Source organism: Theropithecus gelada, chromosome 7b (assembly GCF_003255815.1).
Source record: "Theropithecus gelada isolate Dixy chromosome 7b, Tgel_1.0, whole genome shotgun sequence".
Lineage (NCBI taxonomy): Eukaryota > Metazoa > Chordata > Mammalia > Primates > Cercopithecidae > Theropithecus > Theropithecus gelada.
This window is the reverse complement of record NC_037675.1, coordinates 106254698-106273959: the sequence shown is the minus strand read 5'-3', so window position 1 is coordinate 106273959 and position 19262 is coordinate 106254698. Positions and strand designations below refer to the sequence as shown.

Here is a 19262-nt window from a genome sequence, read left to right as displayed (position 1 = left end):
TGGGCCTGGCAGGCAGACGCCAGGGGGTGCCGGGCACTTGTCCGTGGCCCATCGCAGTGCTGAACAAAGGGCTGGGACCCAACGAGCTGCCCACTCCTCGGTGTCCTGACTCTGCTCCTGGACCACAGGGCCAGACCCTGCAGGGAAGGGCTTGGAGGCAGCCGCCCCATCCTGTCACTGGCTCTGGGCCCAGGTTTTCTCCCAATGCAGCACTTACTGTGTTTACGGCAGACATAACCTCATTCCTATGAACCCCTGCCTCCCACCCCATCCCTGGAGCTGTGAAAGTTCTGGGGGTGTCTCTCATCTGACCCTGCTGAGAACAATTCACAAAAGACTCCATAGAGGGGCCCTGCCAGGCCCAGGCTGGGGAGACAGGCTGAGAGTGGCTGGTCCCTGCACCTGCCTCTGTCCCCTCGGTCCAACAGAAACGAGGTGCCTCTGGCTTGCTTGCCCGCACAGGTACCTGCTGCCCCCGTGGGTCCCGCCCTGCCCATCACTGCCCACCCTAGCTCATCCCCAAGCATCGGTGGGACCTGGCAGCAGCCATGGAGTGGCACAGCAAGGGGTTCTCTCAAGGGGCCAGGACTAACTTTGGGCACAGGCTGGGGAGACTTCCTGGAGGAGGGGAAAGGGAGCTGGGGCTTAAGGGCTTAGTTCAGGACCTTGGAGGACACAAAGGCAGAAAACATGAGCAGAGGCAGAGACAAGAGGCCTGCCTGCCGGGGACGAGGTCCTTGGGTGCTGGAGTAGGGGACAGGGCAGGGAGGGAAACGCTGGGGAAGGCGCTGGGAGGTGGAGGGTGGCACCATCAGTAGATGTGGGCCAGATCTGAAGGGCTCTGTCTAGGCTGAGGCTGAAGGGTTTGGAGCCAGGCAGGTGTATGTAGGAGCCACTCGGGTGGATTTGCATCTCTAACTCAGGTGACTCCTGCCGCCGAGGTGTGGACAAGGGCAGAGAGGCCAGAGGGTGGGAGCCAGCACAGGATGGGGAGGAAGGGTGGAGCAGAGCCACAGAACACAGGGGGGCACAAGGGGACCGCTGGTGCAGCAGTGCGGGGACTGGGGTGACCTGGAAGCCTCAGATTAGGAGTGAATGTGGATGTTTTTCCTGAGCCCAGGAAGCCAGTCCTCCAGGAAGCCCTCCTTGCCTGTCTGGCTGCCTTCCTCCTGGTGGGTCCCCAGGCTGAAGCCTCATACCAGGTCCCTAGCGTCCGCCTGGGAGGCCCTCCCGCACTGCGGCTCACCCTGGGAGAGCTGGCGCACGTAGCCCTGGTTGCTGAGGATGTACTCGATGCCCTGCCGCGAGTTCATGACGGCGCGCACGCAGCTCACGCAGGTGAGCTGCAGCAGGGCATCCGAGATGCGTGCCACGCCGCGGCCCGACAGCCGCGCCAGCGCCTCAAGCAGCAGGTCCAGGCCGCTCTGCTCCAGGAATTGCACCATCCAGCTGCCGTCGCTGCCCTCCAGGCGCTTGCGCAGGCCAGAGTAGTTGACCACAGAGGGCATCTGGAGCAGCCGGATGCACAGCTCAGGGTCCGCGCTCTCCAGGTTGGCCTCTGTGGGGTCCGAGTCCTGTGGCCCCAGCTTCTCCTTTAGCGCTGCCCACTTGCGCTGTGCACCCTCCTTCACCGACATCTTGCCGAGCTGCGGGCAGAGGGCAGGGAGCCGTCAGCGGGGAGGGGATGGGGGCTGTCCTCCTGGCCACATCCCTCAGCCTCAGTTTCTCTGCTGCAATTCCTGCTCACGTGCCATGCTGAGGGTTAGGAGTAGCTCTGTGTCCCCCACTCTATCTTAGGCTTCCCTGTACTCATCCCTGACCGAATTTCGGCAACTGAGGCGGCAGGCAGGAAGGGCCCCACTGCACGCATGTGGACCCCCAGGCTCAGGGCTAGGAGGGGAGGAGCCGGCTCAGAAACCTGCATCGCAATTCCGAGGCCAGCACGGCCCCTGCGACTTGACAGGACCGGATGAGCTTGGGAAGGACTGGGGGGAGCAGGAGGCTCCACTGGCTGGAACACTACCCGTGGTCATGATGCAACAAAACGGCACATCTGAGGCTCCCTTATCTCACCCCAGGGCACTTCCCCGGCCCCAGTGGACAATATGGACAGGGAGATTCCAAACCTCAGGCACTGCCTGGGCTGCCCACAGCGTCAAGAGCATGGCTGGGGAGGAGAGGCGGCTCCCGGGTCTCCCCTGGGCCTCAGTCTGCCCATCTGCATGTGGGTGGGGGGCTCACACCAACAGGAAGACGGAGACCCTTGGCACTCAGGGTTTAACCAGAATTCAGTCGCAAGAGGTCTGACTTCAGCCCTGGGAACACCCTGGTAACAGGCCCAGCCCAGAAGAGCCCCAACATGTGCCTTTCCCTAAAACAGAACAGCAGGACAGGCGGTTGCACCTCTGACATCAGCTCCACGCCACCACATCTCCCCAGCTGCTGTCCCCAGCCACAGACCCTGGGAACTGGCCTCGAAGGTCAGGGGCATCCCAGGCCCTCCTGCAACCATGTATGGCTCAGATCTTATATTTAGCGTCTGAGAACGGCTGCGTGGAGCCTCGGGGAGGGAGCTCGGGGGCCGGGCCTGGCAGGGACACGCTCTGAGCCTCCACCCTGGCCCAGCACTCTCCACCCCTGGCCCTTGGCTTCCCACCACCTCCAAGGCAGGCACTTTATACCTCCTGCAACAGGTGGGGAACTGGAGGCGGCTGGGTCCCAGAGAAGCTGGGTCTGTGCCCACAGTCCCTCACCTGGGCACGGCTGGGCTGTGACTGGAGGTCCCGCATGGCTTTGCTTCAAGTGCTGCGCAGCCTGGTAAGTCAGGGGACCCCCGGCCGAGGGGCATTTGAGGTCACAGAAGCCAAGCGGGGTTGAGAACCCAAGCGCCTGCCTCCCCAGGCGGCTCTGGCCCCAGCCCCGCTGCTGTCCTCACCACTGGAGGCCCCATTCCTCCCCTCCTGCCTTGGGAGAGTGTCCTGGAGCACCTGCCCTTGAGGTCTCAGGCCCACTCCCCAGCCTGGCCCACGACCAAGCCTGGTGTTTCCGGCAGTCCAGCCCCTACTCCCCGCACCACCCCTCAGCCCTCCACCTGTTCAACTGCCCCGGGGGGCCAGCGGGTTCCTTCCAGGAGGCAGCCTGACAGGTGTAAGCCAGAGCTCTGATCTGCGTGTCCCCAGCTCGGGCCCTCACCAGCAGACCTGGGCCCAGTCACTCATCCTACCTAGGCCTCAGTTTCCTCCTCCGCACCTCCAGCATCAGGCTGCCAGGAGCATCCTGAGAGGCTGTCCTTGGGATGCCCCTCCTCCCGGCAGGGGGTCCTGGTCTGGGCACTGTACAGCAGAGAGCCCGGAGCCCCCGGCCCACTGTGGTTTTAAGCTGCCCTCCCAGGCCCAGCCCTCTTGGTCACCCAGTGGCTATCCACTCACCCAGATGCGCAGGACCTTCCGGCCGCCTCTGCCCACCCACTCTGGGCCCTGCCCTGGGCTGCTCCTCACGCTCCCCTGGCTTCTCATTGCTGCGGACCGCTGAGCTGCCAGAGCCACCCGGGTCCCCAACGCCCCTCCTGGTAGCAGTAGGGGTTGCTCCCACCACCATGAAGAGCCAGGCAGCCGAGTCTCTGCACGTATTCCCACCCACCTTGGCTGCTGCTGCCTAAAGAGGCCCCAGAACTGACCCTCCTTTCCTCCCCCGCTTCCATTGGCCGGAGTCTCCTTGGCACAGGCTGAGCGGACGGAGTTATGAACTCTCCCAGGCCCGGCCCCTGGCATCCAGAGTGTCCTCTCCAGCCAAGAGCCCCAGGGGTCCCTCCACGCAAAAAATCCTGACCTTTTAGAGACAAGCAGTGCCTCCGCGAGCCACTTGTGCCCCAGGCCCCAGGGTGTCCCTGGACTCAAAGGTGCTCCCTGACCTGAGTACTGCCCCTCTTGGCACTGCCCAGTGCTCCTTGCCCTGTGCAAGTCCCTGAAAGACCCCAGTCAAGAGGAGCCCCCTTGGTCAGTGGGGTGGAGCCACGGTGGGAGGAAACTGGCCCTCCTGCCCATCAGCTTTCCATACCCCTGTGCCTGGGTGCCCAGCTCTGTGTCTGAGCTGCCCCGGTTGACCGTGCCTCACCAGGTGCTGTCTGGGGGCAGTGAGTGTAGCAGGGCCTTGCTGGGCTACGGCCCAGCACAGACAGGGTTCCAGCTGAGGACCCGGAGGATGAGACCAGAGCTGCCTTCCTCCTTCTGCGATGCCACCAAGGCTGCCCGATCTCATCTGCGCCCCCCGGTCTCTACAATGGGGAATGTTCCAACTGCTTTTCAGCATGAGGCTGAACCTGCAAACACACCACGGCCAGACTATATATGCAGCACTCTGACCCGCAATCTGGCCACTGGCCCCAAACGGCCGGGACCTCGTTAATAACTGACAGCTTCTGTGATTTTTGTCCCATCATAGGAGCCCGACTTCCAGCCAGCAGCCTCTCTCAGGGCATCCCCGAGCCTTCCCTTTGTCTATAAAAAGCTTTCTATGTATAGAGTGAAATATCCATGAGAAAACCATGAGGCTTCCCACTGCCCCGCCCGCCTGAGTATCTGCTAAACGCGGGTGGCAGTGGCCGACTCCCTGCTACAGCCAGCTCTGCACAAACAGCCTTGCCTGTTTTTACTGGGGGGTGGTGTCCACTTCTGCAAGGATTCCAGAAGGAACCCACAGTGTACTGATCTCAGGGGCACGGGGCTACGGGGAACAATACCCTGGAAGGTGCCAGTGCCAACTGAGAAGGGCAGGGGGCGGGAGTCTCATTGCTGAGCTGTGTGCCCCGGGGCAGGCTGCCCTTCTCTGTTGTCCATCTGGAAAGTGGGTTGGCGGGGCCACCAGCACAGGAATGTGTCCTCAGAGCTCCCCAGCCCCGGCTGTAGGGCGTGGCCACCTCCCCACAGGCACAGGAATTTGCGTTCTTCGCAATCTTTTTTACAGCCGACACCAACTCTGGCTGAGGCAGGGCAGGACCATCCAGGCTCTGCAGGGCCCAGTACCCATGGCTCAGGCCAGACCCCACGCCTCAGACAGCAAAAGGGTCAGGACGCCAAGAAGGGGTGTCCCATCCACCCCACCCCCAGCAGTCCACCGGCACCAATGGAACCGCACAGGGCAGGTCTTCTGCAGACGAAGACTCTGAGGTCTGAGGGGCTCACCCCACCCACGCTAGTGGGACGTCACCGTGGTTCTTTAGCACTAGCGTGGGGCTTCCAGAGGACAGGGCCACGCCTCTCCCCTCAGACTCCAGCTCCTGCAGGCAGGGTCCCCCTCTGGGCCTGGGCCTGGACAGCCTGGTGTGGTGCTGCCAGCACCTCCATCTGAATGCCTACACGCTAGGGCAGCTGCACTGACACTCGGGAAGCCGCAGGGCCTCTGCCCCGCCTGGCAGTCAGCAGTCAAGCTGAGTGTGTGGTGTGGGTGGGGACAGGGACATCGCTGGCCTTCACTAGACCTGAGGCCATGTGCCCAGCCCCTGCTGTGCAGACAGAAAACCAGAGCCGGGGAGTGTGGGCTCTTGAGGCAGGCCCAGCCCCGAGCTGTGGAGAGTAGCTGGGGGCTCCTGCATGGGCCCATGACCCTGAGTGGCACACGGGCTGGGGTTAGGGTACCCAGGCCTGAATCCTGGGTACCTGAGGGACCTGAGCCAGCCCCTGAAGCCCCCAGGCCTCGGCTCCCTCACTTGCCTCCCAGGAACCAGGCGAGGAGGGCCTTCCACAGCACCGTGTGGCGGGTCCTATGCCCTCAGCCAGCACCAGTGGGCCTGGAGGCCCCACTGTGACATGTTCTGAGTCTGCCTGGAACAGCCCCCTCCCGTGTGAAGGCCCCACTGGTAGGGAAGGGAGAGGTCTGCCTGAGTCCAGGCTCCCCACGAGGAACAGGCCAAGCCCTGAGCCGGACAGCCCTGGGGAGGCAGGTACTGCCTTGTGTGCCTGGGACTAAGGGGCTCTGGGGATCCTGAAGCAGAGGCGGGGGTAGGGCAGGCACCGGCTGGGCACCTGAGCGCCTGCGGGGGCCACTGCCTGGGAGTGGGCAGGCAGCCGCAGTGTGGCCCTTCTGGCACTGGCACAGGGATGGATGCTTCTGGGCCCTGAGCCAGCGTTGGTGGTGAGGGTGCAGGGAGGGAACTTGTCTTCCACGGGGTGGGCGGGCAGAACGGCAGGAGAGGATTCCGGAACTAGGAGGCAGGGGCTGCCACACTGTATTTTTAGCTCCTCCAAGAGCCCAAATTTTTCCACTGCTTGGCAACCCATGGATCTCCAGAACCGCACGCGTTCCTGGCAGCACCCTGGGGTTCTAGGCAGCCCAGGCCCTGCAGGGCGGTGGACGCACCTGGAGCTGAGCCTGTCCTACCATGACCCCCATTCCCCTCCCTCCCACTCAGACTACCAGCTCCTTTGAGCCTCCGGCATGTGTCACCTTCCCCACCCGGCCAACGGCCCCTTGAGGGACCTCCACTGACCTGGTGGCTCACCGACTGCCGGCAAGGCCCAGGGAGGGCCTGTATACAGGGGGCCTCAAGGCAGGCGAGGATGGGGGTCCACCCGTTGCCACCTGTCCAGGGGCATGGGGCGCACTGGGCCTCAGTGAGGGCTGGTTGTGTCCTCACTGTCCCCTGGCCCATCTCACACCCAAGAAGCACTCTAGCCCTCATGCTGCCTGCAGTCCCCAAGATCTGGATGCAGTGTGAGACTCCTGCCTCCAAAGCCCTCTTGAGCTCTGCTTGTTGTGCAAAGAGGGCCCCCTGGGCCACTGTGGAGACCCACAGCAGGACAGAAGGGCCCCCTGGGAGTGGGTAGGTAGAAAGACGCTCTCAGCAGCGTCATGATCAGAAGACAAAGATGGAAAGCAGCCACATGGTGACGGAGTTCAATCACATGGTGTGTGCGATGCCACCAGGACACCTGCCCAATCACTAACCAAAGCTGCATCTAGGATGAATACGGTTGTTTGCTACTGAGGAAGAAAGCAAGCAAAATGATCAAAAGACAGCAGCAACATCTCCCAGAGGGAAGCTGGGCTCAGAGCGGCGGCAGCCCCTGCTTGGGTCACCCAGGGAGAGAGCTGGGAGCCAGGGGTCCTTCATGGCACTCTGGCAAGTGTTGGTGGAGGTGGCTGGGGGTCCGGGCTGGCCAGCACTGAATGCCAGGGGACACCACTGGTCCGGGAGCCAGGCTACAGCTGGGCTCTCTGTGTCCCCAGGATCTGGGGCAGACAGTAGGCCTGGGGGAGGTACGTCTTCCTGGGTTAGGAACAGAGCCCTGTGGAAGCCACAGGGAGGAGGGTGGCTCTGTCTGTAGGGGGGGGTGGGGGGGATGCAGCAAACAGGAAATGCCCCAGCTCACTGGAAGGAGGGCTCACTGGGAGTAGGGTCGGCAAGCGTAGCCCAGGCAAGGGAGGACAGGAAGGGCGGTGGCCCCACACCAGGAAGCCAGGCTCTCGCTTCCACCTGCACTGAGGGTGTGTGCAGGGCTGGGGTGGGCGGGCGGCTCGCCAGTCACCTTCTCCAGGCCACAGTGTCTCCACTGCACAAAGAGCAGGGCCAACGGGGTGCTCCCTGAGGGCCTGGTCACCTCTGGCTTTCTCGGGGGTCTGGGCTGGAGCCTGGGGGCCCAGGGAGAGGCGTGGGGGGACCAGTGGCTGCACTGGAAGTACTTCCTGAGTCTGTCTGAGGGCCTGCCAGCACCTACTATGGCTGTGGCTGGGAGTGATGTGTGCAGATCTGTGGTTAGGGACTGGGGAGGGCACAGGGCCTGATCAGGCCCTGCAGGTGGCATGAGCCCAGGGGTGGCCTATCGCAGACCCCAGACGTACCCTGCAGGGGGTCTGCTGGGCAATGGGGGCAGGTGGCCAGGAGCATGAAGACCAGGAGGTCATCACCAGAAATGTCCCACTTGGGTTTCCTCCCTCGAGACCAGACACACTCAGAGATGCCTCCCTCCGAGGCCCCCAGGTCCCTCCTCTGTCCTCAGAAAAGGCCTCTCTCAACCTGGGAGGGGAAGGGCAGCAGCTGGTTGGAGCCAGGCCCCAGCTGCAGGGTTCAGGTCCTGATTGCTGTGTGCCTCGCTAGGCCCCAGGGTGTCCAGCCCCCACCCTGCCTGTGCCAGGACAGGACGGCTGCCCGCTGTCTGCCCATAAGCCAGGCTCCGTGGTCCCTGCCCCCAGCCCACATCCCCACTAGCAGCTGCCTTCCCAGGAGCACGGAGAACAAAGACAGATTGAGAGTGGGGGAGAGGCTGAGCCTGCGCACCCAGCACGGCCAGGGGCTGCTGCCAGGGCCCAGGGTGGGGGCGGCTCTGATTCTGGGTGAGACTGGGCTCTGCCGCTGACCGGCCTGTGACCCATAGGATCTCCTGGTTCCTGTCCTCAAATGCGGATGAGCGTGTCAATGCCAACCCCACAGCTTACTGACAGATCAACGAGACGCCGCCTGTAATGCCAGTGCATAACCACGCACAGCGCATGCCCTGACCACCCGCCTTCCCGCTCAGCCCACACCTCCTGTTTGGCGGCTGGGACGGAGCTGGGATGGTGCTGGGACGTTGCATGAGTCTTTGCAGCCCCTGCTCAGCGTCTCTTGACCTCTCCTCCAGGCAGCCAGTGCCAGGCAGCCTGTCAGGCCCAACAGGGCAAACAAGATCCTCAGCGTGGGTACAACATGCTGCTTGGCAATGCTTGCTGGGACACGAAGGTGCCAGGGGCCTGAGAGCCAGGTCCATTCGAGATTCAGTTTTCTCATCTGTAAAATGGCCAGGATGTTCTCCAGGGCCCTGTAGCTCTGACCTGGGTTGGCTAAGCCAGCACCGCCTGTGAGGCCCCTCCTGGGCCCGGCCCATGGCTCTGCCAGCTCCTGCAGGCAGCCCCTCACTGCTCTGCCTGTACCTCCACAGCCTGGCCTGGCCCAGGAAAGGGGCAGCCAGGGGGGCCCTCTGCACATGGAAGCATAGGCAAGGGTCCTGGGTGTCCCCAAGGGGCTCCTGTTCTCAGGCCACTCACTTTTGTGCACAAGGTGGAAGCAAAGGCAGGTGGGGACAGGTGGTTACTCCCTCACCCCCACCCTGTGTCCTCCTCCCGGCCTAGGCTGGGTGCAGGTGACAGTCTGAGCTGTGCCTGGAGCAGGAACACGGACCCAGCAGCACAAAGGGTGGGGCAGGCAGGCTGCACACCGAGGCCATGTCCCAGGGCTTGCAAGGACCCAGGTACAGATGGGGAGATGGAGGCCAGTGGGATGCTGGCCCTCCTTGCACAGCTGGCCATGTCTACCCCCGACCCAGCGAGGGCCAGGATAGCTCAGGCACGAACAAACACCTGCACCACTGGCCATGCCCACTGGGACTCCATGTGTGTTGGGCGGCCGGCCACTGGCTGGGCAGAGCAAGGGGCTGGGGCTGGCCTCTGCCTACAGCAGCTGAATGGGGGCTTGGAGATGATACAGAGAAGCCGTTACCCAGGGCTGTGTGTTCGGTGGGCCACTGGTTCCCTCCCCCTCCCTCCTCAACTGTGCCCTGGGTTAGCCTCAAAGCTAGGCTTTGACATTAGCCCTCCTCTGCAAAATGGGAAGCAGACAGCCTGCCCTCTGCCCCAGGTATGGCTCCTGGCCCACGAAGGGCTGCCTGGGGGGCCTCAGTCTTCACTGTGAGGTGGGCCTGGGGCAGAGCCCTGTAACAGTAGGGCAGCCCTCCAATCCGCCCCAGCCCACCTCTCCCACTTTGGACCTTGGGGTGCTCAGATTGAGTCCAGGTCACAGGAAGAGGGTGGGGTGGTAGAGAGCTGTCATAGCACGGGAGCAGGGGGTCCCTGCCCAGGGCACCAGGGCCGGGGGCCTTGGCAGCATCTTCCCATGTCCCTCTGACCCTGCAAAGGCCTTGCTCGGCCGCCAGGAGCCCGGCCAGGCCTCCAGTGGTGCCCATCTGCTCCTTCTGAGTCTCCACGCCATTTCCAACAGACAGAGGTTGGGGCTGAGGGAGACAGAGGGTACCCCAGCCATGGCCAGTCACCCTTCTGAAGTGAGAACAGGAGTGAACTGAGGGCACAGAGGCTCGGGGTGGCCCAGCCTGGCCCTTCTCTCCTGGCCCCTCTCCCTCCCTCCTCTGCTGCCTCTGGGAAAAGCTGCAGGCCAAAGAGGAAGGCAGCCTTGGCCCTTGCCCTTGGCCATTCTGTCCTCAGGGCCATCACGCTAGTCATCCCATCTGGGCTGTGACCATGCTTGTTGTACCACCCAGGCTGTGACCCAGGCCCTGACTGGCCAGGAGGGCTCTGGGGTCCAGGCTGGCCCTTGGGCAGTTCTCTGTCTGCATGCGCTGCTCTGGATTGACACAGGTGGCTGCCTGGAGGGCGGGCCTATTCCTGCCCTACCAATCCCCGAGTTTGGAGGCCTGGTAACGGCTACTTGACCAGGACAGGCCTGTCCTATTCCCAGAGTGGCAGTGCCAGGACCCTGAGCCTACCCCAGTGGTAGCAACAAGGGGTGGGGGGCCTCGGCCTCCAGCTACTCTGTGGGGCCAGCCCATATGCACCCTGACACCCAGTAAGTGCCATGTGCCTACCTGGCACAGTGCCAGCGGGGCTGGGCTCCAGGCTCTGGGCACAAAGGCAGATGCACACAGTAGGGGCTTTATCAGCCCCTCCTGGCAGAATGGATGGCACTGAGTGTAAAATGGCACTGACTGTCCCTTGCCTCATCTATGAAATGAATGTTCCTGCAGGACCCACGCCTCACCGGGAGGGATGAGGGTGGGAGACCGTGCGGTGGGACCTGGCAGGCTGGCTCATTCCTTCCCTCCTCACCCACTCACTAAGCACACAGACACGGCCCAGGCAGGTGTGAATGGTGAGGGAACAGGCCCGGCTTGGAGCTGGCTCTCGGGGACTGACATGAGCCCTCAGAGGGGTGACCCTGAGCAGCCCCTGTGGTTCCTTATTTAATTACAGCTTAGAAAAGGCTGTGAGAGAGGACAAACCCTCAGGAGAGGACAGGCACCACCAGTCTGCCCTGCTCTCCTGGCCTGGCGGTCGCCAGGGTATACCAGTGCTGGGCAGGGGGGCAGCTGTCTGAACAGACCCCACCCCAGCTCGGGACTCAGGCTGTCTGGGTGCTCAGAGGCAGACCAGGCAGGACTCCCTCCTAGGGTGAGGCTGGCAGGAGTGGAAGTCTCTCTAACAGGGGGCCAGGTGGTTGGACTCTGCTCACCCCTCCAGCGATGGGGAGTCCGCGCCCGTGCCCTCTCTCCTTCCCACAGCTGGTAGCAGCCTCCTTGTCTTTGAGTTCAGTTGTCCACTAGGCCTGGCTCTGCTGTGGCTCCTGGGGACTGCCCTCCAGAGAGTGGCTCCTGTGTGGTCTCCACCTCCCGGCCTTCCCATCCACCATCCTGAAAACAGAGGTGGGTGTGCCTTCTCCAACGTCTTATGTCCACTGGGTCATGAACCACACACCTACCAGACACCTGCTGTTTGCAAGATGGAGGCTGGCAGCAGGGAGTCAGGTCTCATTCCTGACTATGGGGAAATTTGACCTCCAGGCACCAGCAAAAAGCCAGAGGCTTGAGCTTACTTCACTGTCCCCGTCCAGAGCTGGGCCAGCTGCGTCCTGCCCCACATCCACAGGCAGCACCGAATTACTTTCCAGTCACCACCCACCCCTCCCGCAGCCTGCACGAACCCCATAACTTTTCCAACCCGGGAAGTAACTGCACTTTGATGGAAGGCGCACAGAGTCTATTTCAGGTAGGAGCCTCCACGTCCCCACAAGCGCGGTGTGTCATTAGCTTGACAGCCGTCAGCTCCTCCACAAAGTGGGCGCTCACCTGAAGGTTAACTCTTCGCTGCTCAGGAGCCCTGGCTGTGGAGGCTACAGGCGCACCTGGCCACTTGGTCTGTCCCCACTAGTGACACCTCCTTTGCTGGGTTGTAGGGCCCATGACAGTCCAGGGATGGGAGGGCGGGGCCTGGGCAGGGGTCAGCTCCCTCAGGTTGCAGGAGGGCTCACTGCACCAACCGGGCTTTTAGAACAGAAAATTGCTGCTCCCTGGTAGGGATGGGAGCGGTGTGAGGTCTCAGACCCCAGGCCTGGAACCCAGTGCTGCTATTTGCTGCACTGGGGGCTGAGCACCCACACACCAAAAGTCCCTGGCTGGGTGGCATCCTTGGGGTCTGGAGCACTGCTCTGGGACCCCACCTTCCCCTGTGCAGGGCAGCAGGGAGCAGGTCCCAGCCTGAACTGCTGTCCCACCCTTCAGAGTGCAAATGTGGAAACTGAGGCCCGAAGAGGGCAAGTATCCTGCTCCATTCCAGTGCCAGAGGGAGGGGCAGGGCTGGTGGTAAAGGAATTTCCTACATCCAGCGCCTTCTGGGCGTGCCTGACCTCTGGCCCGGTTCCTGGTTCCCTGCCCCCGGCAGGGTCTCAGACTCTCTGCCTCCTGGTGTGTCCAGCTGGAGTGGCCAATAACGCTGTGGTCACAGCTGAGCTGCGGGAGCCCTGGGTGGGGAGCTTGAGCCCCAGAAAGCCCAGACAGGCAGTCCACCCCCAGGCCTGTGCTCCCCAGGGGGGACTGGGGATGGTCAGGGACACAGCTGGTCACCCCGCTTCCCCTCCTTAGTCAAGGTCACTCCTGGGGCGACTCCCCAGTTAGAGGGTTGACGGGTGGGTCTGGGGGCGCACAGGGATTGGCTCCTACCCCACCCAAAAGGAACAGAGAACTGTGATGGAGGCTGATTCCCCTAAGCCTGCCAGCGGTGGGGATGGGGGGGAGAGCCCCCTGTGCGCCCACCTGCGCGTGGGCAGCTGGAAGCCAAGCAGTCAGGGTGGGGCCGCAGGCCAGCGCGCACCTCGGGGTGCCACCCGGGCTGCGGACCCGAAGTTGAAGTTTATTTTCCCAACTGTGGCTGATTCATGGTCAGGATGTGGCAGCCGCGAGGCGCAGAAATCCCGCCTGCCCCTGGAGTAGGCCCGGCCGACCCTGGGCCCACCACTTTGCGGGCAGTGCGCGCTCGGGCGGTGCCGCGCCGCGGAGGACCACAGTCCCGAGCGGGGCGCGCGGTGCCGGGGGGCCAGGGGTGCCCTGGGGTCCCCGCCCGGGAACTGTGCCCTGCGCCGCGGAACCGCCCGCCGCCACCTGGGGCACACACGCCGCAGCCCGGAGCCTCACTCCTGGACGCAAGCACGCACCCGCCTCCTCCCGGACTCAGTTTCCCCTGAGGCTCCTAGCGGACCCCGAGGCCAAGGACTTACCCGGTGAGGCAGCGGCCAGAGGGCGGTGGTGCTGCCGGCACTCCGTCCGGGGCCGGGTCAGGGGCTGCGGGCAGCCGGATCCCACTGCGGCGCTCCGCAAGGCTCGGACCGTGGCTCCAAGCGGGCGAGGGGCAGGCGAGGGGCGGGCGGGGCGGGGCGGGCGGGAGGAAGAGGAGGTGCCGCCCCGCCCGTCAGCTGCCACGTGGGGAGCGAGCGCGGGCCGGGGGCGGGGCCTGAGGGGGTGGTCGCTGGGGGTGGCCCCGCCCACTGTGGCCGGCCCCTGAGAGCTCTTTAAGGGGTCTCACCACACCCGTGAATACCCTGGCCGCCCTCTCGCGGTCGCCGCTGGCTTGGCTCCTGATGGGCGGAGATGGGGGTGGGACGCGAAGAGCTGCCGTCCCCCGCCTCAGCCCCCACTGTCCGCCCAGTCCCTGTCCTCTGCCTCCTCCCGTCCACCTACACCCCCATCCTCCCGGTGGGACTGGCTTCCCAGGCGCCGCTCACCTCCCTCTGCCCCGGCCCGGGACTCCTGTTCCAGCCAGCCGGATCCGGAGTCCCCGCGTCCGGGGATCCCTCGGCAGAGATGGCTCTTCCCAGGCTTCAGGGACAGAGAGCCTCCTCATCAACCAGGCCACCCATGTGGCCTCCTCTCCGCAGCCCTGCCTGAGCCCCTCCACCCTTGTTGGGGTCTCGGCGGTCTTGGGCAGCCGCTCTTCGCCGGTTGGTGGAGGCAGCTGCATGAGGGCCGCGGAGGTGTCGCAATGGGGTGGGTTTTCTCTGCTACCCCTCTGCTGTCCAGCCTCATCTGTCTCCTAGATTGGGGGGCACCCATCCCCCCACCGCCGACATTGACCAGCGTGGGGCGTGCCCATAGTCCGCTCTGAAAGCCAGCCTGGTTGGATGAGAGCCAGGCCCCAGCTCTGGAAGTCCCTTCTGATGTCTGACCCTCAGAGCTGCAGGAAACAGTGCACCAGGCCTGGGGTTTGGGGGTCACTGGCAGCTAGAGGGAGGGCAGAGGAAGGCAGGCCTGGGGGAGCCCCCGTGTGACGTGTGACAGAGCAGACACAACCCCTGCCCTGAGAACCGGGGCTAGCACTCCCTGTGCGGCCTCAGGCTCTGATATGACCCTGTGGAGCCTCAGTTTCCCCATCTGTAAAATAGAGTAAGTACCCATAAGGGCTGTATGAGGGTCAAGAACATGCGGATAAAGTGTCTCCACTCGGAATCCTGACATCTCCCTCCAGAGGGCCTGCTGTGTGGGCCATGGCGGCCAGGGCTCAGGGTGAGGGCAAGGGGAGAGAGAAAGGGCTCCTGAATGGCTTCCCAGCCCCGAAGCAGTTTCTGCTTTGAGGCCAACTGCGTGTCCTTTGAGCCTGGTGTGCCTCCCCTCTGGTGGGGATAAGTCCGTCTGCTCCCTGTGCAGACCCTGCCCTGCACAGCAGCCCCAGCCCTGGAAGTTTGCTGGCTCAGCCCCAGTGCAGGAGCAGCTGCTGGCAACAGCCCCATATGAGCGCTCCTGAGTGCCGGGTGTGCCTGAGGAGCCAGCCAAGGCAGGCGCTCACTGGACACCCTCCAACCTGGGCGGCGGCTGCTCCTAGACAGGCACTCTGCAGTTCTTGGAATGCACCTGGAAGCCTTGCCGCCAGCCCTCCACACGGGGCTCCAGGGCCCCTTCCAGAGCAGGAGGCCTTCCTGCCCTCCCTCAAGCTGGGTTTTGGGTCTCCTGGTGCACTCCTGGACCCGAGCATTGGTGCCTGCGCTGGCACCACCTGAGGGTGGGGAGAGGGCACGGGTGGGGCTGACTCATCTGCATTGGGAGCTGGCGCCTGGCAGCGGTGCTTGCCAGTGGGTGTGTTTGTTGATCCAGTGAATGGAGGAATGTGGGAATGTCGGTGGGGAGTGAGCTTTGATCTGCAGCCCCCTCCCCTGTCCACCTGCCTGGGGGAAAGGCAGAGTCCTGAGCCTCACTCAGAGGCTGGAGCAGGAGGCCGGGTGTGGGTGAGGGGTCCACCTTTCCTTCCTTGATGGGGGAGGGGGGCCCAGCACCCCCAGGGCCACTTCTGCCTGGGGCTGTCTCCCTTGCACCCAGTCATGCTTCCGAGCTGCACACCTGGTCCAGAGAGGCCAGCACAGGCCGGAGCAGGGTGAAGAAGGTGGGGTGGGCTGGGCGCGGTGGCTCACGCCTGTAATCCCAGCACTTTGGGAGGCCGAGGCGGGCGGATCATGAGTTCAGGAGATCGAGACCATCCTGGCTAACATGGTGAAACCCCATCTCTACTAAAAATACAAAAAATTAGCCGGGCGAGGTGGTGGGCGGAGGCTGAGGCAGGAGAATGGCATGAACCCGGGAGGCGGAGCTTGCAGTGAGCCGAGATGGTGCCACTGGACTCCAGCCTGGGCGACAGAGCAAGACTCCGTCTCAAAAAAAAAAAAAAAAAAAAAAGGTGGGGTGTATGTGATTTAGTTGGAGAGAGTTTGGAGAAGTCCCTGGATCAGCAGGGAGTGCAGAGGAGGGCTTTGGACCCTGATTAAGAGTGTGTGTGTGTGGAGTGGAGGCCGAGGCCAGAGGTCTGGGAGGGTGGAAGTGTGGACACTGAGAGGGGACTTTCCGTCAGGCTTGAACCCACCGTGCCCAGGACAGCAGGGTTCATCCTGCCTTGAGCACCGATTTTCTGAGACATACAGAGGCCCCATCCTCTTTTCCTTCAGTGGCTCACTCTCAACGCTCTGCACCTCCAGCGCTCCCAGACTCCATCCTGGCCCTATTCTGAGCTTGCTTCCTGGCCCTGGCGTTGAAGGGAGGACCAATTTGGCCTCAGAAACACACCACCTGCAGCCACTGCCTGCGGCTTCCGGAGCTGCTTCCTGGAAGCCATGGCCTGCCTGGAGCCTCCCCTCCTGGGCGTTGGTCCTTCCTCGGAGCCCGTACACACGTGCTGGCCCACAGCTGCGGGTGCCCAGATGCCTGAGAACAGGGTCGTGCAGGTACAGGCTGGCACTGTGACACACCCAGGCAGAGCCGCACATGCCTGGTCACTGGCACAGAGTGCAAGAGTGGCCCTGCCACTGCAGGCCTGCGGAGAGCTTGCCTCTACCTCTTTCTGGGGGATTGGGATGCGGGGAGAACAGACCTTGGCACCGGCAGCTTGAGTTCTGCTAGAAACAGGCAGGCAGGCGTGGGCGTTCTGAGAGAAATCCTCCCAGCCTGATGTTGGCGCCGCTGTGCAGTCAGGACAGCCTTGTATGTAGCAGGCGGCCACTTGCAGGCCCAGAAGGGCCGCCTGGGGTCCACCTGAGTAGCAGGCTGGCCATGGGTTCATTTCCTTCATCAGTTCAGCACCCAGAATGCTTTTTATCTTTTTTTCTCTTTTGATATTTTATTTTGCATCCTACTGGGGTGCCCTGAGATGATCTCTGACATTGTTACAGAATGAAGTGAAAGCATGCCTGCCCACTCATGTCCACCCACCTTGCCCACCTATGTACCCATTCGCCCATTCATCCATCCATTCCCACACACACCTACACTTCATCCGTCCATTCACCCACCTACCCACCCGTTCACCCACCCACCCTTATCCATCCATCTGCCTGTCCATTCATCCGTCCACCCACCCTCCCATCCATCCACTCATCCGTCCACCCATCATCCACCTATCTACCAGCCCACCCATCATTCAGTCATCCACCCATTCACCTACCTACCCACCCACCTATTCATCCACCCACCCTTATCCACCCACTGCCCATCCATTCATCCATCCACCCACCCATCTGTCTATCCAGTCATTCATCCCCCTACCCATCCACCTACCCACCCATTCATCCACCCATCCACCCACTCTTTTTTTTTTTTTTTTTGAGACAGAGTCTCGCTCTGTCGCCCAGGCTGGAGTGCAGTGGCGCGATCTCGGCTCACTGCAAGCTCCGCCTCCCAGGTTCACGCCATTCTCCTGCCTCAGCCTCCTGAGTAGCTGGGACTACAGGCGCCCGCCAGCTAACTTTTTGTATTTTTAGTAGAGATGGGGTTTCACCATGTTAGCTAGGATGGGCTCGATTTCCTGACCTCGTGATCCGCCCGCCTCAGCCTCCCAAAGTGCTGGGATTACAGGCGTGAGCCACCGCGCCTGGCCCATCCACCCACTCTTATCCATCCATCTGCTCATCCATTCATCCATCCACCCACCGACCCATCCATCCATTCATCCATCCATCCACCATCCATTTACCCATCCACCCATCCACCTACCCACCCATCATCCACTCATCTACCCATTCACCTACCTACCCATGCATCCATCCACCCATCCACCCACCTCATCCATCCATCTTTGCATCCATTCATCCTTCCACCCACCCATCTCTCCATCCACTCATCCATCCACCTACCCATCCACCTACTCACCCTTAATCCACTCATCCATCCACCTACTCATCCACCTACTCACCCTTAATCCACTCATCCACCCATCCACCCACCTACCCACCCATTCGTCTACCCACCTATATCCATCCATCTGCCCATCCATTCATCTATCCACCCACCCACCCACCTATCCACTCACACATCCATCCACCTACCCATCCACCCATCCACCTACCCACCCATCCTCCATTCATCCATCCATCTGCCCATCCCTTCATCCATCTACCAACCCACCCATCCATCCACCTACCCATCATCCACTCATCCACCCATCTATCCACATAGCTATCCACCTACCCACTGATTCATCCACCCATCCACCCACCCTAATCCATCTGCCCATCCATTCATCTATCCACCCACCCACCTACCCACCCACCCATCCATCCACCTACCCATCCATCCATCCACTTACCCACCCATCATGCACTCATCCACCTACCCTCATCCATTCATCTGCCCATCCATTCATCCATCCACCCACCCACTCACCTACCCACCCCCCCATCTACCCACCCCCCCATCCATCCACCTACCCATCCATCCACCCACCTACCCACCCATTCATCTACTTATCCACCCACCCTCATCCATCCATCTGCCCATTCATTCATCCATCCACCCACCCACCCATCCATCCACCCACCATCCACTTACCCATCCACCTACCCACCCATCATTTACTCATCCACCCATTCACCTACCTGCCCACTCATTCATCCACCCATCTGCCCACCCTTATCCATCCATCTGCCCATCCATTCATCCATCCACCCACCCACCTATCCACCCACACATCCATCCACCTACCCATCCACCCATCCACCTACCCACCCATCATCCACTCATCCACCCATCCCCCCACCTACCCACCCATTCATCCAACCATCCACCCACCACCCACCCTTTCATCCACCCATCCACCCACCCACCTGTCCAGCTGTGGCACCTTGGGCAGCTGTTCTGCTCTGTGCTTGCTGACAAGGACACGACCATCCCCAGTCACCTCCAGCCAGGTCCTTCCTCCCCTACCCCTCCTTCAGCTTTTTGCTCTGTAGCTGGCAGCTTTGCCTGCTGGGGCTTCAGCAGCCCCCTGTGGAGGCTTTCAGTATTTTGCAAGCTTCTCCTGCATTTCTCAGTTCAAACTCCAAGAGCACCTGAGTCAGCCTGTCTGTGTCTGGCTGCAGGATGTAGACATTGGTCAGGGCTTATCCCTGGTCTGAGGAGGGGAGGCAGGAGGTGGGACCAGGCTGCTGCTCTTAGATGGGATGGTGGGTGGGGTGGTCAGTCAGGGGCTTGTGTCAGGCAGGAAGCTCTGTCCTCTTCATTTGAATATTGCACACACATACAGTAGAATCTCATTATTTGCAGATTCTGTACTTGGAAATTTGCCTACTCGCTAAAATGTATTTGTAAACCTAAAACCAGTACTTGCTTAAGAACAGTCTGCATCTCTTGAAAATGAAATAAAATAAGATCAATACTTGCTTTTGAGGTGATGCGTCCTATGGAGAAAATATGTGTGTTGGACAGGCTCTGAACAGGCATGAGTTGTAGTGCTCTTGGCTGGGAGTTTAGTGACGTATA

General features: G+C 62.0%; 1 protein-coding gene across 4 annotated transcripts in view; it reads right to left on the bottom strand.

Annotated features, from left to right (window-relative positions):
- INF2 (inverted formin, FH2 and WH2 domain containing) overlaps positions 1–13391 on the bottom strand; it is a 29745-nt gene extending 16354 nt beyond the window's left edge. For 2 of the 4 annotated variants that reach the window (XM_025391463.1, XM_025391465.1), the window contains exons 1-2: positions 13250–13391; positions 1247–1646 (exon numbers count right to left, since the gene is read on the bottom strand). In XM_025391463.1, coding sequence (XP_025247248.1) covers positions 1247–1637 — 391 coding nt within the window. In that variant the 5' untranslated portion in view covers positions 1638–1646; positions 13250–13391. Of the gene's footprint in view, positions 1–1246; positions 1647–3428; positions 3624–11212; positions 11391–13249 lie in introns of those variants that run through there. The other 2 variants (XM_025391464.1, XM_025391462.1) reach the window with 2 other exon arrangements.
- Positions 13392–19262: the final 5871 nt, after the last annotated feature.